The sequence below is a fragment of the Clinocottus analis genome, unplaced genomic scaffold (assembly GCF_023055335.1).
Source record: "Clinocottus analis isolate CAN_PGR_092001 unplaced genomic scaffold, fCliAna1.0.p SCAF_19, whole genome shotgun sequence".
NCBI classification, from domain to species: domain Eukaryota; kingdom Metazoa; phylum Chordata; class Actinopteri; order Perciformes; family Cottidae; genus Clinocottus; species Clinocottus analis.
The window spans coordinates 8,281,395-8,304,058 of record NW_027175920.1 but is presented as its reverse complement, the minus strand read 5'-3'; the positions used below and the strand labels follow the sequence as shown (position 1 = coordinate 8,304,058).

General features: G+C 40.4%; 3 protein-coding genes across 10 annotated transcripts; 1 reads left to right on the top strand and 2 right to left on the bottom strand.

Moving 5' to 3' along the window:
• The first annotated feature begins 104 nt into the window (after positions 1-104).
• LOC137789389 (dynein axonemal assembly factor 3-like) lies at positions 105-3,964 on the top strand. 5 transcript variants are annotated; one of them, XM_068582933.1, is made up of 12 exons: positions 105-205; positions 292-374; positions 947-1,053; positions 1,275-1,368; positions 1,479-1,633; positions 1,777-1,977; positions 2,068-2,190; positions 2,274-2,396; positions 2,538-2,682; positions 2,886-3,000; positions 3,139-3,213; positions 3,465-3,964. In XM_068582933.1, the coding sequence occupies exons 2-12, from the start codon at positions 293-295 to the stop codon at positions 3,604-3,606; spliced, it is 1,362 nt and encodes a 453-aa protein (XP_068439034.1). In that variant the 5' UTR covers positions 105-205; position 292; the 3' UTR covers positions 3,607-3,964. The 5 variants fall into 5 exon arrangements, with proteins under 5 accessions (XP_068439034.1, XP_068439037.1, XP_068439038.1 ...); XM_068582936.1 differs by having other exon boundaries at positions 122-205; positions 274-374; XM_068582937.1 differs by having other exon boundaries at positions 127-159.
• Positions 3,942-5,865, bottom strand: LOC137789392 (troponin T, slow skeletal muscle-like). 2 transcript variants are annotated; one of them, XM_068582940.1, is made up of 9 exons: positions 5,744-5,758; positions 5,558-5,630; positions 5,352-5,468; positions 5,140-5,217; positions 4,941-5,054; positions 4,754-4,863; positions 4,448-4,538; positions 4,323-4,363; positions 3,942-4,050 (listed from the first exon to the last, which is right to left on the bottom strand). In XM_068582940.1, the coding sequence occupies exons 3-9, from the start codon at positions 5,448-5,450 to the stop codon at positions 4,005-4,007; spliced, it is 579 nt and encodes a 192-aa protein (XP_068439041.1). In that variant the 5' UTR covers positions 5,451-5,468; positions 5,558-5,630; positions 5,744-5,758; the 3' UTR covers positions 3,942-4,004. The 2 variants fall into 2 exon arrangements, with proteins under 2 accessions (XP_068439041.1, XP_068439040.1); XM_068582939.1 differs by having other exon boundaries at positions 5,573-5,865.
• Positions 5,866-9,230: 3,365 nt separating this feature from the next.
• LOC137789226 (carnitine O-palmitoyltransferase 1, liver isoform-like) lies at positions 9,231-22,601 on the bottom strand. 3 transcript variants are annotated; one of them, XM_068582570.1, is made up of 19 exons: positions 22,436-22,601; positions 20,141-20,290; positions 19,406-19,545; positions 18,990-19,161; positions 18,542-18,643; positions 17,988-18,125; positions 17,699-17,776; positions 17,027-17,134; positions 16,449-16,536; positions 15,063-15,258; positions 14,780-14,965; positions 14,584-14,689; positions 14,381-14,497; positions 13,434-13,598; positions 13,167-13,295; positions 12,812-12,967; positions 12,592-12,702; positions 12,386-12,478; positions 9,231-11,983 (listed from the first exon to the last, which is right to left on the bottom strand). In XM_068582570.1, the coding sequence occupies exons 2-19, from the start codon at positions 20,279-20,281 to the stop codon at positions 11,858-11,860; spliced, it is 2,352 nt and encodes a 783-aa protein (XP_068438671.1). In that variant the 5' UTR covers positions 20,282-20,290; positions 22,436-22,601; the 3' UTR covers positions 9,231-11,857. The 3 variants fall into 3 exon arrangements, with proteins under 3 accessions (XP_068438671.1, XP_068438670.1, XP_068438672.1); XM_068582569.1 differs by having other exon boundaries at positions 9,232-11,983; positions 20,141-20,286; positions 22,435-22,601; XM_068582571.1 differs by lacking the exon at positions 16,449-16,536 and adding an exon at positions 15,806-15,890 and having other exon boundaries at positions 9,233-11,983; positions 20,141-20,286; positions 22,435-22,601.
• Positions 22,602-22,664: the final 63 nt, after the last annotated feature.

The window sequence follows — 22,664 nt, the reverse complement described above, 5'->3', positions numbered from 1 at the left end:
TAGAAAGGAAGGAGTATACGACGTTTCACGTCATGTCTGTGTCATGCCATGTGCCACCGGTAGATGGCGCCCGTCCCACCCGTTTAGACACTGTTGCTTAGCAGCAGAACTCAAACGCAGGGTTAGCTGGGTAACTTCACTCAGGTGTCACACCGAGAGGTGAGTTTTCACCGTCACTTGCAGTAACTGGTCGCAGCACACTGAGGTAAGAGGCGAGATACACAATAAAAGGCTTCTTTTAGGATAGTGACGTGAAGTTTTCCGCCTCCTCGGTCTCTGTTTCGGCCCCAGAATGAGCGCCGGACGGGCATCAGAGGGCGCTGGCTCCGTCACCTGGTGGGGCCTCAGTCCTGCGCGCGACCTGCTGAGTATGGGTGAGAGCTGAACGTGCACGTGCATGTGTCGTCCGCCAACACACGTGCGTCAGATGAAAAAAGATCTTCGCCTGAACTAAAAGTACTGCTTACATGCTAGCGCATCGATTCAAAGGATCCAATAAGTTAACAACCATTTCACTTAATTTTCGGCACTTTAAATAAATGTGTTGTTACTTTTGTTGTGCACTTTAACATTAGCGCAATTTTGAATGCTTGGTGTTTACTTGAATTGCAGTTTAGTATTGCAACATGGTTTATGTCAGACTTGTAACATTACAATAAAAGGGCAAATGAGTCATGTACACAGAAGCAATATGTAGTTATTAACATTTCTGTTTCTCTAAGTTACGGCCTCAACTTCAACTAAACAGTCCTTATAGTCGTAGCTTATTGTTATGAGGGTAATTGAATTTGATAATTAAGAGTTTCTTTTAAGCTTTTGAGGTTTGGTACCAGACCAAATAGTATGATGTTACTACATTACACTCCACTACTCTCTCTCTCTCTCTCTCTCTCTCTCTCTCTCTCTCTCTCTCTCTCTCTCTCTCTCTCTCTCTCTCTGTACTCAGGCCCTGTGAGACTTAATGAGGACTTCAATGTTTTACTGGTTGGCAGCGGAGATCCACGACATATTTTGAAGACCATTTCTGTTTTGCAGAACCAGCAAAGCCTTCATGTGAGCCTCTCAGTCTCTTAAATTGTCTATATATATATATATATATATATATATATATATATATATATATATATATATATATATATATATATATATATATATATATATATATATATATATATATAAGATGTGTACCAACATGCATTTATAACAAATACCACAATCATAAATTGATATTCTCGACTTTGAGCTGCACACTTCTTCCCTCTGCTCTACTGCAGGTGTGGGTGATAGAAGACAGCATGGAGGTGGTGGCTAGACAGCTGCTGCTCCTCTACCTGGCACTGATGCCAAAGGAAAGCGTGGGAATTAATGGTGGGTGAGGTTTTGACGTATTTTTTTAAGTATTATATTATATATATTCAGTAAAATAAATAAATAAATGGGTCCTAAATAAAAACAATTGTCACGATTTTTGTGTTCAGAGAAGACAGAACTTTTCTTGGAGGTGTTTGGGAACGCTGAGATCCGCAGTCAGACCGAAGAGACACTGAGACGTGTGGCATCACAGCTCACTCTGTCTGTGACTGAAACACTGGAGGAAGCCACACACCCCTCTCTGAACACAACTCTTCTCAAGGTACAATCATTTGTAGAACAAGGCCCATCCTCTGTGTTTCTTTTACCTTACGATTGATATTTTTTCTTGAAATAAGACCTTGAGGCCTGCTCAGTCGAACCCACGTGAAACTAGACATTCTTTTTCTTTGAATAATTCCTCAGTTCAAGGAACGAGACGAGCTGGCCAGGATATTCAAGTTGTGGATCCAGCCTCGTCCGTCCTCATCCTCTTCTGAGTGTGCTGCGCCTATACTGATGTCCAAAGCCTGGGATTATCGGGTCAGACAGCACCTTGGAACACGCTACGACTCCAAAAAGAACTGCTTCGACTGGGACCTCACAATGAAACTGCACGAGAAAAGGGTCATTTTTTTATAGTTTGTTGAGTTGAATCAGTTTTAGAAATCTAGGCATTTGTAAGCTCAACTGCTGCCATTATCTCTGTTTCTGCAGTGTGGTGTCATCAATAAACAACAATATACACAATGGAGGGAACGGGGTTTGGCATTCGAAATGAGGGAAGGTGTCTACCAAATTACCAATCCAAGTTTGCTCTCTTCCAGAGTGTTCTGTCGAGTAAGTGTGTGTCTGTTTTTCTGAACAATATTTCTACACGATGCAGCAATAAGATGACATGAGGGAACTTTGTATCTGGACAGAAAGGGGACAAAGTGTGTTACAGCGGCTACTGGGGGGACATTGTTTCCAGTCCTTATCTCTCCTTTGGCATTGAAACTGATGACAAGAGCCTGCTGAAGAAACAGAATGGGCAACACATCAAGGTAAAATACAGCAGCAATGGCACAGATTACATGTTGGATTAGAGTAATGTCTCTGCATACATTTATCAGACCGTTGCAGTGAGTCGTGAACCGTAAATACACAATATAAATGGTTTCTGTCCCCTTTACTCACATCCACAGACAGCCCAGGATATCTCTTTTGCAAATGTACAGGAATTGTTCCGCTCCCTGTCCAGTAGGCGGGGCTGCCCCGCCACCTCTCAGTCAGACGCAACGGCGGAGGAGCCATCCCCCGAGGCGGACCGAAGATCTGTCACCATTACCGGTAAATGGCTGTTAACACTCGCGGGCCAGGTCATCATTACATGATTGTCAGTGCACTGCAGTTAAAAATAGCTTCTGCAATAACACAAGCGGTTTAATTAACTCACAGTGAAAATGAATCCTCTGAATCCTGTTTTGTTGAGCACACACAGTAACAGTAACTATGTATGAAACGTGCTCTGAATTGTCTCAAATCCTCTTCAGACCTGATGCGACTGAATGGCATCTCTGTGACGTTCCTGCCATCGGACTCACTTCACAAAATGCCCGAAAAAATGAAATATTCGCACTTCTTTAACACCATCTACTTCTCTGCCAGGTCAGCATTTTAATGATCAATATTCTCTTACGCACAATTCTAGCAATTCATCTAAAATAGGATCCGTTCACCATCTTGACCGCAGACTACTGACGTAAGCGCTCACCATGCTTCATTTCTGTGTTCACTGCTCTGAAGCTGCGTGCACCGGCTGGGCCCGACAATGAGACAGATTGCAGCGCCAGACGCTGTGCTCGTCGTGGAGTTGGCCGAGTGAGTGTTTTTTATAGTAACATGTTACCATGGTGACACTGTATTCACCAAGAGTACAGTGACCATGCTCTGATATTCACAAGTGCTTGTGCTTTTCTGTATCGGATTGCTTTGTGTTTGCTCACATCCCATCTGTAATTTCGATGATAAAAATGATATTGATAACTGTAATGCAGCGGTTGCATTCAAGTTCAGTTGTGTGTCATTGTGTGACGGCTACATCTTGGATCTTGTGTGTCATTGTGTGACAGGTACATCTTGGATCTGACCAAAGAGCAAGCAGCAGGCTTTGCAGAGAAAGTGGTGAGCATCGCTCTGGAGGCTGAATTTGAGCCGTGGCGAGACGGGAAGAGTGATGACGTCTATGCTGTTTTCATACCACAGAGGAAGTAAAGGTGGTTGATTTATTCTGCTCCCATTGTCAGCAGCTTTACCTTCATACTATCTAACATTCAAGGGAATATTTCCTCACAGCACAGCCATTTTGTTTCAATATCCTATGCACACAGAGTTTATTTTTCCTTCAGAAGGAAGTTAACCAAGAAAGTAGCTAAATACATTTGTGTTCATTTGTGTTTGTAGTATGTGAACCTTTCCATGTTTAGTTTACTTTTTCACAATTTGGATGACACTGCAAGAAAATATCCGTTTTATGTACACATGCATTTTAATAAATACAGATGCAATTGCAAGTGGATGTATTTTAATAAATGTGCCACATCAAAAAATCTCTAATCTTGTTCAGAAACTAGTAGATTGTCTTCTGGTTTCATTGTGCCTCCGGTGTGAGTTCACTTCCAGCGTCCTCCGACCTTCCCCTTCCCATGGACCTTTTTGCTGCATTGAGACAAGAAAAAAAAGAAAGTATTAACATCAGCACAGAAATGACCAGCAAGTGTGACTGACTGGAGATGGATATGGCTTTATTTTACACATCTTAGATGAATATTAAGAGCTGTGAGGTGGTCATTTCCTGTGTAGACGTGACGGTTGCCATCCATCTGTGCTGTGTTTGCATCGTCGATGCTAAGTAGCATTATACAATGCTCACTTTTTAGGGTGTGAAAGTTGTGTCGAGGCAGACTGCTGGGATGAGCAGAGGGACTTACAATTTCTGAGCATGTTGGATTCTGTTCAGGAGGACGTTGATCTGAGAAAAAAGAAACACAAATTACTTCACAAATGATATATATTTAAAATACCAGTTTTGTATACTCCTGGCTCTATGACTCACCTCATACTTTTGCCTCTTCGTCTTTTCAGTCAGCTCAAATTTCTCTGACTCCAGCTGGTAGATACTTTCCCACATCTCCATGGCTCTCTCTCTAAAACACACCAGCATCAGCAACAAGTTTAAATGACAATAAAATGTCACTTTTTACTTTTGGCAACAGATTTGTTTGCCAGGCTCACCAAGCTGGCATTTCTACGACTTTGACCTGCTCTCAAATGTGATGGAATATTTAAACTGAACACTAATCCTTTCGCAACCATTAACAAAATTCAAAAAGCATCAGTCTTCAATGGGCCCTAAACTGACCTCAGGCCGTCCTCTCGCAGGGTCTCAATAGCCAGTGGCTTGCGTCTTTCTGCCAGAGTCTTCCTCTTGATTTCCCTCGCCGTTTGCTTTTTGCCCCGCCTCTGCTCTGCCTGCGGGAAACCAAACACAACTCTTTAACTCTGACCCTTTGCAGTGACACAGCGGCCTGTAAATGTATTATTCTGACCTTGGCCAGGAACCCTCCGAAGTGAGCTCCCATGTTGGAGAGCACTTTCTTCTTCTTGGCCTCATCCTCTGCCCTCTTCTTCGCCTCTTCGTCCTCCTTCCTCTGTCTCTCCTCCTGACAAAGTCATAAAAAAACATTGTGATCCCAGCAGATTTTTTTTTTTCACAACATATGAAATACAATGTTCAAAGTTAATTACTGCAATCCGTGTCTGTCTGTGCCGCTCTTTCTCAGCCCTCACACGCTGCTGCTCAGCTCTTTCTGCCCGGCGGGTCTCCTATTACAGATAAAACACATGTCTGACTTTTAAACATGACTCAAGTTGCATCACTATTGTTCTGAATAGTCAATGTGTCCTGACACATCTTTTTCTCTCGTACAAATACATGGGATTAATGGACAAACGGTTACAATTCTCTCTTTGAGTCCAATCAGCTCCTCTTCCTCTTTCTTCCTCTGCTCAAAGTGGACATCAATCAGAGTCTGCAGCTCCAGAAGATCTTTCTCCATCCTTTTCCTGTGGATATCCTGTCGGAGAACCAGTGGAGACACAGATCAAGTATATTGAATGCCTGTGTTTGGCTCTATAATCGTGTAAATGTTCCATTAACAACAACCTTGAAGGAACATACATCAAAGTCAACCCTATCCCCCTCAGGTATTTTAGGGGCGGCAAGCTGGGTGACCGGCCTGTAAAATAACACAACGGCATGTCAACATATTCAATCTGAGTGTCTTTACTGCTTTCTGTAGTAAAATCTGACAATGTGTTTTGATGTGTAGTATTTCCATGTCAATCTTACTTGTATTTGGGGCGTTCTTCTTCAACATGACAGCCACACAGCAACAAAAAAGGGAATCAGTTTGTTTTGTTTTCATAAACAGCAGTTGGATTTGACTATGTTTCATTTATTTATTTATGACCTTTTAGTTGAACACCAATAGGCAAACAATTAGGTTTTAAACATAGACATAAAACATAGGTTATGGCCACTGTTCATAACCGTGATATGAACGGCCCAATATAAGAACAGCATTCTCTTATCTCGTGAGAGAACTTAAGGTTTAAAGCTTCCTGTTATATTTGAATAGAAGTTCAACGTTCCTGGGTCAACATGCATGTAAATACTTATATTTACATTAATCCTGGGAGAACACTTTCACCGACAGGTTGCTGTTACAGCTCGTACCTCAGCTGAATGTGTTATTTCTAGGGTGAGGTAATGAACTCGACACCGCCCAGCATCTTATCTGATTTTATCTTATCTTATCACAGTCTCACCTCCCTCGCCCTGCTCCTCGTCTTCTTCTGGAGAAAGAAGGAGAGACAATTGAGTTCATAGAAATGATAAACGTGCTGTTTTTAAAAATGAAGGAGTGAATGTCCTTACCCTCTTGATGGCCTCTAAAAAACAAAAAAAAGTTCATGTGTTATGAATGTAGAAACGTTTATAAATGAGAAACAAGTTAACTTGCACTGGATTGACTTACCCGTGATCGTCAAACTCAGACATGGCGACACTGGAGAGAAAAACATGTATATAAAAATCACAACTGTTTTAGACATGTAACAGCATTAGCCCAATACATGAAAGGTCCTCCTGACTTTTCAAAATGTAGATCTGACAATGTGCTGGCTAAATACATTAGAATACGTCCTAAATGATCACAAAATGTGTTATTACCTATTAATCAAAGTACATTTGTGATGCATTAATTGGTGTTTGCTCTCTACTTTTAAAGGAGTACGTAGCATTTGAAAGAATGAAAACACAACCTTCCACAGATGAAAAGTCGAATACATAAGGAAGAGAATGCAGTTGTTCAATAAACTGAGGAATGCTGTTGCTGCAGCCGTATTTTATCCGGTATGACCAGTAGCTTTTTGTCTCTTTTCTATTTGTGCCACTGCTTTTAGTGACACATTGGGGACACTTTTGAGCTCAGTCAGGTCCCTAATGACACGTTTGAAGCAATCGACATACGAATATGCAAATCAAATACATTCATTGTGCGATTATTTTGTATCACTTGTGGCCACGGTGGGCAATGTTCAGCAAAAGTTAAAAAGTCAAGGCAAAAATCTGACTGATATTAAACGTTTGATTATATATAATAACGTGCAATCTGAATTCCTGGCATGAAGAATTAAAATACTGGCCCTTCAATGATTATTTGTGCACGCTCAACAGTGAACAGATTTGATGACATACGAGACGACGCATTACGGGATCGATGCAGGCCAGTGCTTTTGTTCAAAGCATAAGATAACGCAGAGGGCCATTTGGAGCAAATGATCTAGAAATAGAAGAGGTGAGAGGGACTATTAGCTCGCAGCAGTGTCCTGTTACCCAGGATAACAGTGAGGTATTAGCTAGCCAATCTACAAAAGAGAATGTGGGATGGGGAGATTAAGTTGGTCGGCTGGTTGCTATTAACACCGGCCAAGTCTTCTATTACCATTTGATCTGTTTGCAGTCTCACTGAACTGAGGGGATGTTTAAATGTGTGTGGAGCCCCATCACAGACATCAAGACTTTTTAACATGCATTTCAGTGGGACTTGTTACAGGAGATACAGAATCATAACTGTGCAGAGAACACATCAAAACCAGACACACCAGCAACAGACCAATTTTCTAAATACTATTTTCAATGAACAACTGGAAGCCCTCCCAGACCGCCTGTCTTTGAGAGTATTAACATATAGATCAGGCCCCGGGGCCGACGCCGTCGTCTCTCAGAGCCCGTCATAGTTAGTTTTTAGCCAAGATATCTGGGCATGAGCATGTGAATCTGAATAAACACGGGCACATGGACAAAAGGCAAATGAGGGATTGGGAGAGGAATTCATCACATTGCTTCACTGTTGAATGTGTCTGGCTCTCTTCACTGAACTTAATTGTAATTAAGTTTCCAAAGATGCCAACTTGTATATTTATTTATATATTTCACTCAACACCAACATGGTATGAGTTCCAACAAGCAGATTCTGAATACATTTTCTCTGACGTTGTACGATGAAACAAATCTGAGCATGTTTAGATCGAACAAATTTCACACATTTCAAAGCATCTTTGATTTAATCAGTTATTATTGTCATTACAGTAATTAAATGTTAGAAGTGCAATAGATGTTGTTTTTATGGAAACTTACAGGCAGCTGGAACAAGTTTTGAACACAGTGACATATTAGCTGCACCTTTGTTAAAACGTATTTCACACATCCAGCAGACATGAGGAGAGATGATTCATTTGGATGATTCTTTCACTGATAAATGCTCCATTATGCTTACAAGCTGATCAGTTTCCAACTTTGTGTCTGTTTATCAGTTGGAAAGCCTGGCACAGTGTACAGTGGGTTTTTAAGTTGCTAAAAGTAACTGCTTGCTGCGCGAGCACTGTGACTCAACATATTAAAGATGCAACCTAAAAAATCATAAAAACAAGCGCTGAAAAGCTCTGTAGTGCTGAGAAGAACTGCAGCTTTGGAGCAGTCCCTCTTCACATTACTCATAGTCATTTCATCCATAAAACACGTTGATTATTGCCGCTTTAAACAAAGTTATGCAAGTAAAGCATTTCTTGAAATGACCACAGTCCATAAACAATACTATGCAATCAAACCTAATGGCTTTTGTACGACTACATACGCTACATACTGTACCAGATAAAAATGACGGTCGCCCTTTTGATGGTCACATATTTCAAATAATCACAGCACCGTACGAGAAGAAACACCTCGGTCTAGAAAGGGTGTCGAGGAAAAGTGAAAACTCAGCGGCCTACCTGAACAGCAAAAGAGAAGGATGTTTGACTGGTGATGGAAACAAGGGCAGTAACACTGAGCGGGGAGACAGAGCTTTATATAAGGGGTCCTCTCGGGTGACTTGAGCGGTGAAAACATGTGTGTGAGTGTGTAAGGCAAGATTTAGAAAAGAAGGACAGGGGACTGAATGTGGATTATTGTCGGCTTTTGTGAGCGTATGCGGAAGTCTGAAGGGCAGGATAATGAGCGAAGGGTTGGTTGCTGACCTCACAGCTGAAACAAGACACAGACAGACAGGTGGCAGGAAATACACAGAGACAGAAAAGGAGGCAGAAACTCGCCAATTCCTTGCACATGGAGATCCTGTGTACGGTTCAGGATGGGCGTGATTCATAGAGGTTGTTCCTCTTCCTCTCCTGAGTAATAGATCTCTGAATAAACCTCATGCTGCTCCTTCTCTATCTGTAGACATGACACAATAGAAGGTCACACATAACATGTATGACAGCCAGCTCTCACTACATAACTACACTTGCTTCTTTCTTGCACAAGTTTTTGTGAAATGCAAATATGTCTTTTGGAATAATCAAAAGCAAACTGCATTTGCATATAGACACATATGAAAGTGCGTTGGGAACCAACGACTCACCCCGCAGAAGTGCACTCCATCTCTCACAAAGACACACCTGCGCATCAGGTAAGAATTGTTTATTGTTTATTTATGGAACGCAATCTTATTGTAGACGATATATATTTACATGTGATTGTCTTACGGCAATAAAAACACGTCAGTGATCTCATTATTTTTAAAATCTTGCAATATGGATAACATGGATAGATATCCTAAAATATGTCAAAGAATACACTTAAGATTGCAACTATTCTTTTCATTATCTGATTCATCCTGAACATGAGCGAAAACCTGCAGGAATGACGTAAAGTTGCCGATATGAAATGATCTGCAGGGACAAACAAGACTTGACAATTACTCCTGAACATAAAAACATAGTACAAATATGTGAAGATAAACCAGAACCAGCTAGGGGATTTGTACCATGAAATTATTATATTTTACAGACAGCACAAATTTTAAATACTGCTCTTTGGAAAGTGCTTTTAAACCATTTGGCAAATAAGAATTATTTGGAAAAGTAAATTACTTCCAACAGTTGTAATATCTTGCAGTATATGCATCGTATTTAATTATTTACGTTAACTCGAAGGGTGTTTCACCTTTAAGTGTTTACTTCTGCCAACTCCCTAATAAACACATCATATATTTTCATTTTATTTAGAATTGTCTGTATTCCTTTAAATTTAATTGGTTATTCTTGTTTAGTTCTTATAATTTGTTACATATTCAACATAGTATTTGTATTGACGCAGCTGATTTGGACTTTTTCCATGTTATCTTCAATGTTTACTCTTATTTATCATCATTTATTAAAGTAGGAGTGCTGTGTCCTTTTGCAGAAAATATATACAAATAAATAGGTTGCAAGGAGTCAGCAGATCCAGCTCCTCTTGAAGGTCAGTGTGTGGTATTTGGCGACATCAAGTGGTGAAGTTGAAGATTGCAACCAAGTGAAACTATTGGTGGCCCACGTGAAAACACAAATGGCCTCGTCTAGGGCGAGTGTTTGGTTTGTCCGTTCTGGGCTCCTGTAGAAACACGGCGTGGAAGGTGTGGAAGCAAAGAATAACTGAACACAAAAGTTCCATGGGACGCAAACACATGAACTGTCCCAATCAACGGAGTAGACAAATATATTATTAAATATATTGCTAGTTATGCTGCATCAATTCAATTGTTTTTTTAAACGGTCCATGAGTCCAATAATCATATGGAAGTGCAATGCTAAATCAGCGGCATACTCTTCTCAACAGAAAGAAACACTTAAGCTTTTTTTCAATTAAGAATTTGTTTATGTTCTGCTGTAATATTGCATTACAAAAGGATAAACATAGTAACACTACGAGACAAGCTTAACTGAAAAATAAGAGGCAATAATTGATGAAGAATAACTGAGGAATCTGCGTCACTGATACACAACTGTCTTTGAATCAGATGGCTTCACTCCACATGTAATACACATCTGACCTGCGGCTCTGCTCAAGACTAAACAAATGCCTGCATATGGTATTCATGAATATAGCTTGGATTGTTATGTTACTGAGTGATGAAAATAATTACAAAACAAATTCGTAGATGGCAGTGAAATATGTGAAGTTCCTTGAAGTACAGTTTTTAATAAGTTGGAAATGCCTACTGACCACTGAAAGTAAAGTGGACCTATATTTATTTGTATGTACATTTTGAATATGTTTGAAAACCTTAAGTTATTTCCTGGGTGAGCTCACTGAATATAATACTCGTCAAACAGTAATGCCAACCTATGTATTAAAGAGCCATGTCATTTCGCTACATGTATTAACAGCCTGGCACTCTCAGCACAATATTACAATCATGTGGTTTTTGTAGAAAGCAGATTTATACATAACAAGTAAACGATGAGAAGTCCCAGACTTCCAATCTTTCACAATGTGTGGTGTCACTGTTAAAGCAATGTTGCATTCAGATGCTAGAAAAGGAAATCAACAGCTCTGTGTTTTCTGTCTGCGCTAATGTGCCGAGACTCAAGATGCACACGTCCAAACACAGTTTCCCAATAAATACCTCACAGAAAACCAGTGTGGTACATGTAATGGTGTCAAAATGTACTGCACTTAAATTGAAATCAAATTAATCCCCGTAATAAGGTAAAGTATTAGGAATTTATATCCTAATTTTGAGAGGGCAATTCATACTGGCCTTAGTAATAATCCATGATGTCATGATAATAACGTACATTTCCAATTGTTTCTCTGTTAAAGCTAAAGCAATAAATCCTACTGTACTTGAATCTTATTTGACATTTTTCCTTCTCGCACATCTATCACACACACACACACACCCACCCACCCACGCACACACACCCACCCACGCACCCTCCATTTTATTTGTTTTCCAATGGAGCTGTTTCTTGAATATCATCTGGCTGGCAAAGAAATCTCCCAATGCATTACAAAAAAACTGCCTGTCCTCAATTTATAGTGTAACATTAATGCTTGCTCAACTTCCCTTCATCTTCCTTTACCCCTAAGTGCTGCCTACAGGTCTTTCTTGACCTCCGGTCGCTTCACTTCTGTCCTCTTGAGCTCTGTCTGGTTGGGGCACAGCAGCTGGATCAGGTCGCGCAGAGCCTTTCTAATCTGACCACCAAATGTATTGGCACCCTGGAGGGAGACATCAAATAAAGAATGAGGAGATTAATGTGTCTGGGGCATGAAACACAATTTGCATTTTACATAAATTCATCTCAAAAAGTTGTTTGTAATTTGCTGTCATCATAACACAATGTTTAAGTCTAAATAATTTCACAACTTTGGGGTAAAAAAAAAAAAGAAGCTGTGCTCAAAACATGAATATGTTGTTTTTATCTTAGGTATTGATATCAGTAACTGACTCAAAAAATACATATCTTTGGTATAATAAATGGTGTAATACACAGCATAAAAATACATATTCAGTCCTGGCACAGCAGTTCCTGCCGCAAGTTAAGAAGTGTACTTATTTCCACTGTTCATGTCCACCTACGCAGAACACTATTATTATACTACTACTTTCATCAAACTCACAGTGTTTGGACATGAATGCTTGCATGTGATGTGGAAGCTTAAAATGTTTTCTCCCAAAGCGCTGTAGGACACCCCATAACCTTCATCAGCCACCTGAAAGAAATATAGACAATATTTAATACCTATTGCTGCTTGATGAATATCACAACTGTATGGTTGGTTTCTAGTTAAGCCAAACAGGTTAAATGACTGAGTGAAGCACTGACCGGTCCAAAGCCCCCTCCACAGGTGACATACTCTGGGTAGTTGACGATGTCAAACATCTCCACTAGCAATGGAGTCTGACTAGTGGACAGCCGCCAGGGCTCGGATAGCACCTGCAACACCCACAAGAAGACAAAGCATCAGTTTGCTGAAGTTGCTGCTAATCAGTGTGTACTGAAGGGATAAATACTCAAACTAAACTCTTAAAGAAAATAATTGAACCTCTTTCAAGAAAGGAGACTCCACTCTGAGGTATTTGGATACCACGTAGAGACAAAAGAGGTGTCTGTCGATGCCAGCTCCAGTCATAGCCATGCGGTATAGATGCTGGTGCTTTTCTGATGCTTCCTGGAACAAACGTCTGCACACATCTGCTGCCTGGTGGAGAATGGCATGAGTGGCGTGACTGCTTGGCATAGCGCCAAGCAGTCACGCCATATAAAATAAACACTGTATGATTTATGCGATGAAAATTAGACAACCTTTAATCATCCTCTTTTGAGTTACCTCACTACAACTTTCCTCACACGCTTTACAAAAACCAATGAAAATCAAGAGACATTTTCCATGGTCTCACCTCTCCACCTTCCAGCGCTCGAACGAAGGCACTGCTCTCATTGGTGCAGGAGCGAACCGTCTCGGTCCGGCCTTCCTTGAACAGACGGGTCATGCAGGCTTCGTACGTCAAACAGAATTTCCCCTGGTCCTGGAATGCAAACACATAGCTCACATGCAACGGATAATACTGACACCAAGTTCAATGCCCAAATGTAATGTAATAGTCGCACACGCACACGCACACACACGCACACACACACACACACACTTTCAGAGGGAGGCTTACCCTGTAGTGGGCCAACTGAAGAGCCATCTGAATGAAGGCATCTGGACTGACTCGACACCTTTTGATCTTTCCTTTGCCAAATTCTTCAAAGGCAAAAACGTGGACATCCACATCGTCAGCCAGGGCCTGAGCCACTGCCAGAGACCCGGAGATCTGCTCCTCACACTGAGACAGACACATCCAAACAGCTAGAATCAAACGGACTGAGATACCGATAACCGTTGTACTGCGGTTTCAACAGAAAGAGCAATTCTTCCATCTTGTAATAAATAATGAGTCAGCTTTTTACCACCCTTTTTACATTACTATTTACATGAAATGTATGTATCAGTTTGCTTGGCTCTCAAATTTTCAATCCAAGTGATCGTTTTCTAAGTCAACACACTGCGGTTGAAGAAGATCCATGAACATTTGTCAAGGCAGTATATGTAGAACTGAAACCTGAAACCAATTGTTCGACAGTTTTGCAAACATGCTAATTTTTGCTAATCTTTCTAGAGATTGATACCAAGAGATTGCCGGGCAACATTCGGGACTGTGAAAGTTACTGCATCACATAAAACATACTTTTTGATGCGTCTGACCAAAATCAAAGTATCTGTATGTCTGCCCTTTGATTTTCTCAACAACCATTCATCCGATAAACTTCACAATTGGCACGTGTATTACTTAGAACAACAAGAAGTTGAAGCTAGCGCTTGAGATCTAAGGGAAATATTCATTATCTCCTTCTGACTCCTCACTCACTACTCTAAAACTCAATGCATTGCCGCAGCTCAGCTGTATTCATTCAAAACAAGCATTACAGAGGCGGTTGAGGCAGACAAACCTGGTAGAGATCTGCACTCTAGTGAATAGAACTTTCTAGTTGGTAATGCATTATGTAAACACTGTGTTTTGAAAGGGGACCAAAGGAATTACAGGCAAGGTGTGGATGGATTACTAACTTCTGGAGGTATTTCCCAGGTCAGCTTCTGTGGCCGTGGTAGTGATGAATCCACTTCTCCTTTGCAGTGACCCTCTGCATTGTAACCGAGCTGGAAGCAGTCAGTGGACAAGACGTACTGGAAACACACAACAATTATAAGTAATTACCTCTTAGAACCAAGAGACACCAATGTGGAATTTACTGTTGTTGCATGTTCCTTACCTGCCAAGAGTGTGATAACACTGGTGCATCAGCCCAGGAGTGCTCTCCATTTAAGCCCATTTTTCCATTCTTGAAATAAACAACTGTGAAAGACTTGTCAAACCACCTGCGTGTCCACCAAGATCAGAATTGGAAAACACAACATTACCAACTAGTTGATTTTCAGGAGGCAGTTATCAGTTCAGTGAAAGATTACCTGTCAAAACATTTCCCATGCAACAAGGACTTGGCGTATGAATCTATTCTAGTCGGGTCATCTGCCATCCCGCCCTGCTCTTCATCATCCAGAGACACAAAGAAGGCCGCTTTCTCAATGTAGTCCAGAGACCGTTTATTGACCCCACTGCTAAAATACTTCATCCTGGCTTTAGCCCATGGAATCCTGCGAAACATTTCAGAGGAAATCATGACATTACATCAATGATGCAGTGTACTTTATTGTCCATGTGATTTAAGAACTGGTGGCTTGTCAAACTGACCTGTCTCCAGCAGTCAGGGCCCCCAGTTTGGCCTCTCCTTTGGAAGGAGGTGCCGGGTCATCAAGGATCATCTGAATTTGAGATTCTATCTCCCTGGGTGTTAGAAGTCTGCCTGCATGATACATCCTTAGCCGAAAGTAGCGGCCCCTGTGGTATACCGCTATGTGGTCACTGTCCTGCCAATGTTGCAAAGTGTCTTCACAAATTAAATAAAACAGAAACATATACTTTGTTAATTGAGTCAAAGGAATGTCATAGAAAAACAAATATATAAATACCAGATATGATGCTCTTAATGCGAGTGCCTTGCACTTTTGGTTATGCAAAACTGTCTTCCCCACTGGCATGGGTTCCTCCTGTCACATTCTTGACTCATCAATTTTTTTGTTTTGACTGCAGGACACAATAGCCGCATCTACAACACATCCTTGTGACAGTAACTGGTTTGAATTCCACAATAAACAGGCAGATAAACAATGTTCATGTACAGGATAGTATGCATGTTATGTGGCGATACATGTAAAAGATGTGGCGTGATCAGTCTCTACTCTACCATCTTGGAAAGACCTCAAAGCTGAGTGATTAAGGTCTGATCCATAAGCAAACGTTCAAACTGGCACACATTTGACCCAAATTAATTCAGATGAGCAGTGAAACTTCTTCAATCTCACAATACAACACATTTATATTATCATATTGGTTTGACATTTAGAGATCTAAAAGGGTGAAAATATAAATACTACCTGTTAGTGTTCCAGGGATACGACAAGTGTCAAACATCCGCTCAAATTGATAGGAACAGCAAGGAACTGCAGACCTCAACATCCACTGAGCATGACAAAGAAGAATGGGCCAGTACAAATAGAAAGTAAGGGAGAGAAAGGAATGAAAAGGATAGAAAAATACACACGTGAGTGTTTGGAAGAGATAGAAAGAGACCCAGGAAAGAGAGGAAGGAAAAAGATGAGAAAACAAAATGAAAAAAAAGATGAGAAAACAAAATGTGTGGGCAGAAGAAAATAGGTATTAGTTAGAGAAAACATTTCCAGAAACCCAGACAGATCTGCGATGAGACCACAAGGCAAGAGGGAGACAGATGAGAGATGAGAGGATGGCCTGTACAGCAGACATACTATGACTCAGTGAATCGCGGCACCTTGCTTCTTTAGACTGTATAAACTCACACATACACACACACCCTGTCTTTCACACAATTTTCTCTCCCACGCTTAAACTCCAGAGGGCTCAGACACCTTCAGTATGCCTCATCATCTCTGAAGCAGTGGTGTATTAACACTGCTCACTTGCTAAAGCTACCTGCTCATGTACAGACAATATTGTGTCAGCACTGTGTGTCTATGTGCGTGTGTATGTCCGTCTCTTTACCGGTTTCCTCTCCAGGAATGCGTGTGGTGTTGAATACCCTCTCACACTGAGCTGAACACAGAGGAATGACAGTGCCGGGTATACGGGTCTGGGAAACGGAGAGGAGAGGACGAAGGCAAGAACAGAGGAGAGCAGTGGAGGGAACGTAGAATCAATCAAAAAGGGCAAGATGAGTGAGAGGACATGAGGAAATGAATAAAGAGAAATTAAGCGAGTGAAAGACAGGTTGAAAAGAGTAGAAAGGGAAGGGGTGAGAGATGAGCATGGCATGAGAATATGAGGGATTTGTCGGTACAAACATAACATGGAAACTAAATAAATAAACGGAAATGCACACAATATCTACCATACACTTGCAAGACACACAAACGGCAATGAACAAATGTTACTCAGTCAAGAATCAAGCAAATCAGTCAATCAACCATATATTTCTCTTGTGATTATTGATCAAAATAAATATATACACAAATGCCTTAAAATGTGTCTTCAAAAGTCTTCTGTTGCCATGGCAAAGAGACATGAATTATGAACGCCTTTGTCTATTTGGGGCTGCTGGAGTTGACTGGTGGAAAACTCACAGGTTTAAGCTCTTCCTTGTTGAGTTTGCGGCGGTATAGGAAGTATGCGTGAAGGCTGTTGCCGGCCCTGGCCGCCTGGATGGGTGTAGGCGTCACATACATGAAGTCCTGTTGAAAAAACGCGCAGAGACAGGAAGTAAGGCGCAGGATAAACATGAATCATCTATTCTAAAATAACTGCAGAACCAAGATTCAAGTCTTGCTTATAGAGTTTGCATGAGTAAAAATCTTCCTAGTTTATTGATTCAAAAACAAAGGACTGTTTATTAAAACATACTTTAAGAAATAGTTGCGTTTTTAGAGACATAAAAATAAAGAATCACACTCATATAACCGTTTGTGTAAAATTGTATTAAAAATTAAACCGATAATGAATATAAATGGTAGTTTAGCTTTTCCAGGATTAATAAAACAATAAAAAAGATTGCCTGTCTTAGTCTAACAGGCAGTAACACAATTATGTATCCAATATGTTTCTCTTCTCATGACAAACAAACACCCACAAATGATTCACAGAGAGAAAATCCTTAAATTTCATGGCCATAAAATAAAATAGAAAATAATTAACATGATACAGACCACATCAAATAGTCAACATCAAACAAAGTCAATGCTAATGATGACTACATCAGGTTGAACTGGGAATTTATTAGACCAAAATGACTTCCATACCATCCCATAATAGTTACTGTTGACCATTATTGGGCTCCGTCCACGTAGATAGACATATTCCTCCCACCAGTCACTGACCTTAAGAATGAAAACAAAAATGATTTGTGAGAGAGCTAATATTGCAGCCAACTGACAGCCACTTCCACGCCTTACATATTCAGCCAGGGTAAATAATTGAGATCACAGAACCTTACAAAGACATACATTTTTAATAGAATTTAAAATTGCTTTGGACATTTAAGTGATATTGGATTGGAAGTAGCCACACACACTGCGGTCAACCACTTACATAGTTGGTGGCCCATAGAGCTTTGAGTTTGAGGTACCACTCCAGGCGTTTACCGAGGCTGCTCTCAAACTCCACTGACAGCTTGGTCATGCGTTCATACTCTGTATCATCCATGAGCGGACGCACCGATTCCAAGTGCTACACAAAAGAGATGTGCGAAGAAGAAGGAAAAAAAAGCATCATTCAGTAAATATAAGATGACCAACATGATTATATCTTCAACTAAATACAAAAATATAGAAAATATATGTCAATCAATAAACAAAATCAATTAAAGGCCACAATTGGTGATGTGGAAGCCTTCTATCACTAGAGCCACATCTACATTATACTGAAATCTTTCATCTGTCAAAGATACATCCATTTATAAGGGTAGATGGTATGCATTTTCTATATTTCTAAACTAGCTTACATCCAGATTAAACACTCAGACAATAACAAAAGAAATTTGTTGCAACCGAGGCAGAAAATGAGGAATGTGTGAAAGCAATCCATCTGTTCCACAGTTAGTTGTCAGCATGTTGTCATTTCCTCGGCTTCGTGTGACGTCTCACCCTTTGGATTGTGTCCTTTATGGCAGGCACAGGCAAGTTTGGCAACGAACCCTGGTAACTGTAGAGCAGAGGCTTTCTGCCAGAGAAGATCCGCACCAGCGCCTATCAGAAACACAGGCATTCAAAAACAAACGCTAAAAATATTAAAGTGAGATTCAAGATTCAAGATGTTTTTACTGTAATATGCACAGCTAACAGACAGTTCTTCTCTACAAAAAGCTTATTTTGCTCGGTCCTTCTAACACAGAATTACAATAAACTGTAAAAAATAAATAAATAAAAAATAAGGCACAAAATATAAAAGATATAACAGTATTGCACAAAAATATGATAATAGTATTGCTAAGATATGAAACATTATGATAATAGTATTGCTATGATAAATGACGGCAAAGGGCATTGTTAGTTCACAGTAACAAATAGAAAAAAAGTGTGAGACAACACTGACCACCCAGACTTTGGTGGTGGTGGACATCTTGCCGTGCTTCTCAAACATCCAGCGGTGGTAGGACAGAAGCTGCTTGAGGCACATGCGCATGGTGAAGATGAGCAAGAGCCATAGCATGGTGCTGAAGAGCACTGCCGACACCAACGTCTGGCACTGGCTACTCATAGACTGGCTGGAGATAGTGGGAGATGATGGACAGATGGAGACAAAAAGAAACAAAATAAACAACAAAAAAATACTAATTTCTCCTATATTTTACATAACATTTGTGTATCATAATTAGTATATGAATTATTGATTCATGGCCAAACATGCGTTTTGTGAAGTCACGGTGAACCTTCACCCACCAAATTCTAAGCAGTTTGTGATAAATCTGATAAAATTATCTCCACAATTGACAGGGCAGGATGTATTACCTGACTGGCAGGTGCTCCTGTATCTTGGCTATGAGTCCCATGGAGGGATCAGAGCGTGTGTACATGGTAGCAAGAATTGCTATGACCACAAAAAGCCAGGAGGATGGGCTAGCAGGATATACCCCCGTTAACACGCTGTTCTGTTAACAAGAGAGGAGAAAGATGTGAAATCTACATTGACATGCACACAGATTTTGTGATCACATTAAAGTAATAAATTTGAATTTTTACTGCATTAACTCGATGCCAGCCTTTAAATAGATTCATATAATAAATCCCTGTGAATTTCACTGTTAATGTGAGGCTGTTGCAGCAGGTGTGTGTCCAACTTCGTTTGAAAAGCTTACACATTAAACATCACTTTAATTCTTACCCACATTGCTTGTGAAAACCAATGAGTGATGGAAGATCGATCAAAAACACAAGTATGCCCGATGTACTAGGCCATACAATCAAAACTAAAAAAAGCAACATTTTAAATTAAGAATTATTTGCAATTAAAAGAGTTCTTTTTAAAAAAGTCTACAATTAAAACAATTAAAGAAAACACTGTTGCATTCAGCCTGTGTCCATGTTTAATAAATAAGGTGAAAATACAAATAACTAATTCTGCCAAGTTAAAGTTTGTAGTCTTTATTCTTGCAAAAATACTGAAAACATTAAATAAACAGGCCAACAGAACAGAATACTTTATAAGGCTCCTCAACATTTAGCTCTGACACAGATGCAAGATACCTTTAGTCCGACAATACGCTTCTTCCAGGAGCGCACACCAGAAAGGTAGATCTCAGTGAAGGCCTGGTGGGACAGATGAAGATCAATGCCATCTGGGGTGACCGTGAACTGGAAAGCCACCGCCTGGTGGGCTTCCGCCATGATGACTGTGCACAATGAGAGGGAAAGAAGGGGAGAAAGAAATGTTTACTGTGAATAGGAAGCAACAACCTAAAGGCAGAAAGGAAGGAATGTATGCGTACTAAACACAGATTATCAAAATGTTAAAACCTTAAAACAAACAATACAAAATGAACATGGCAAAACAACTTATCTCAGGAGAAAATTAAAACCATGTGAAATGATTTTGAGTGATAGATATTTTCTAATATTTGAAAGCAGCCTCTTCAAGATGTACAAACCAACTTGTTCAAATGCCTGCAATAAAACAAACGATTAGCATGAAGTCAAAACTGTCATACACATAGGGCCCAAGTTTGATGCAAGTTTTCCTCCAATTCAGAAGTAATGACAAATTAAATTGTCTTTCAAATAATAAATGTGCACTGCAGCAGCTGATCGGAAACTGAGTTCTGAAGGTGGTAGCAAATGAAGGAATTTAAGAGATGATTCATCAAACTGATGCCTGCCAAATCACATCCATTTCATGCATGAGCATTTTAGGAGGAGCTCAAAAAGGCACACATTATTCATGAGTCCTTTCAAATGTAAAGTCAGCTTGAAGCAGATATGAGTTGGTTGGGAATACGCTGACGGGCTGCTGATGTAATTGGGTATATTTGTTTTTTGCAATAACTGCTTCTCTTCACACAGAATTGATTTTCCTCCACAAATAGGCTATGGATAATGCCCTGGGGTTGAGTCACTCTGACACTGGACTGCACCCATGTGGAGGACACGTCTACTCTTGTGGTGCCCTTTAGGTCAGATCTGGCAGATAAATTAATGCATTCACAGTGAAGTTATCGTGAGCGTCAACTTTGCGTCCCAATTCACTTGGAGAGTATGTCTTTAAAGCTGGGCGATAAAAAAAAAAGGCCGCCAGACAATGATACTGTTAACAATTATATTTTTGATTAGGCTACGGATACAGTATAATTTATTATAGTAATTAATAAGCGGGTGGGCTGCGAATAGTAAAGTCTGTTTAAAGACAATATAGTATATATCAAGGTTTTTAAAAGGGAGAAAAGGTTCAACGCAAACCTGTACCCTCTCAAGCAAGTACACACTTGCTTGAGATGAAAACTAAACTAAACAATTTAGATTTTTGGAAAACTGCCAGACAGAAAGCCAAACATTGGACAGTGTGTCCACAGCAGGAAGAGGATGAAGGGTGAAACGGTCAGCTTGTGTAAACTAGGTAAAAGGTGAACAGCTCTTAGAGGTTAAGTAACTGTTTAATAATCATATTAAAATCCCCCTATCTATTGTATGACAGCAGCTCTAGTCTTGTCAAGCTAATATGCATATTTGATATGACCCCAAGGGTAAATAACTAGTAGATTAATATCAATAACAGAGAAGTTAAGTTAGGAATGGAGTGTTTGTGCCTAATGGGAACAACACATTCTCACCTTATCTCGACTAACCTTTGCTGAAATTATGCCCCAAAAGGAATAATTAACAGATTGAAAATAGCTCCACGTTAAAGCACTGTATCCTATCATGGCAACAAGTGAAAATGTAACATAGTCAGATGTCTCTTATCATATCCACATTGTGGAGGCAATAACATAATTCAACAAACAGTTGTGTTATGAGCAGAAACAACATATGTTTGCACAAGCATCAACTAACGTAAATGAGGAGCTATGGGTGTCAACAAACAATAGTCACAGCCGAGAGGACACTTGAGACCTTTCAGCCAAGGCAACCCACATTAGCAGGCAGGGTTTGGGTTATAAAAGCGAGCCAAGACTTCGCCATATAGTAGTAAAACGTGATTAAGCAGGAATGAGAGTATCATTAACCATGTTTACCAACTGTTATTAACCTCGTAACATTATTATTATGGGAAGCGCCAGAATAACGTTCGCTAACGTGCGAGAAATATGGAAAACCAAGTGCTGCAAGTGAGCGCTACTTAATAACTACAGCAGGTAACAGATAACCTAGGTTTTTCTCGCTAAATGAAAGCTAGCGGATGCTAAGCGTCGGCTAGTCGAGCGTCGCCAGCCAGTTTCGACCGTTGGCTATCAGCGGATGCTGGAGGGACTTCTGAACGGTCACGGAACGACGTTTATGCCTTCGTTGCAGCGCACAACGTCCTTTTCACTATGCCGCTGGCGTACCTGTTGTTGTTGTTGTTGATGATGTTGTTTACGAAATGTCGAACGGTCCAAAGTAGCAGGACAGGTAACTTCTCACGACGACTAAGTGGCGTCGGCCCTGTGCAGCCGTACTACACAGATGCTTTCCTATGGGATGAAGCTGATGATAATGCTGCCTTCACATGCTGTCGGAAATATCGCAATCACGCATTGCTGTGATGCACGAGCTGCTACGTTTAGGGCGGAGAGAG

What these genes read in the sequence shown, in the direction of transcription:
- LOC137789392 (XM_068582939.1), bottom strand. Translation starts at nt 5,450, where the DNA reads ATGGAGAAAGATCTTCTGGAGCTGCAGACTCTGATTGATGTCCACTTT. An exon ending in CGAAGAGGCAAAAGTATGAG is followed by an intron (nt 4,364 to 4,447) that starts GTGAGTCATAGA and finishes CTTTTTTCTCAG; the next exon opens with ATCAACGTCCTCCTGAACAG. An exon ending in ATCCAACATGCTCAGAAATT is followed by an intron (nt 4,051 to 4,322) that starts GTAAGTCCCTCT and finishes GTCTCAATGCAG; the next exon opens with CAAAAAGGTCCATGGGAAGG.
- LOC137789389 (XM_068582933.1), top strand. Translation starts at nt 293, where the DNA reads ATGAGCGCCGGACGGGCATCAGAGGGCGCTGGCTCCGTCACCTGGTGG. An exon ending in CTTCCAGAGTGTTCTGTCGA is followed by an intron (nt 2,191 to 2,273) that starts GTAAGTGTGTGT and finishes GTATCTGGACAG; the next exon opens with AAAGGGGACAAAGTGTGTTA. An exon ending in AGAATGGGCAACACATCAAG is followed by an intron (nt 2,397 to 2,537) that starts GTAAAATACAGC and finishes TCACATCCACAG; the next exon opens with ACAGCCCAGGATATCTCTTT.
- LOC137789226 (XM_068582570.1), bottom strand. Translation starts at nt 20,281, where the DNA reads ATGGCGGAAGCCCACCAGGCGGTGGCTTTCCAGTTCACGGTCACCCCA. An exon ending in CCACCACCAAAGTCTGGGTG is followed by an intron (nt 18,644 to 18,989) that starts GTCAGTGTTGTC and finishes TGTTTCTGATAG; the next exon opens with GCGCTGGTGCGGATCTTCTC. An exon ending in TTCAGTTGGCCCACTACAGG is followed by an intron (nt 13,296 to 13,433) that starts GTAAGCCTCCCT and finishes TTTGCATTCCAG; the next exon opens with GACCAGGGGAAATTCTGTTT.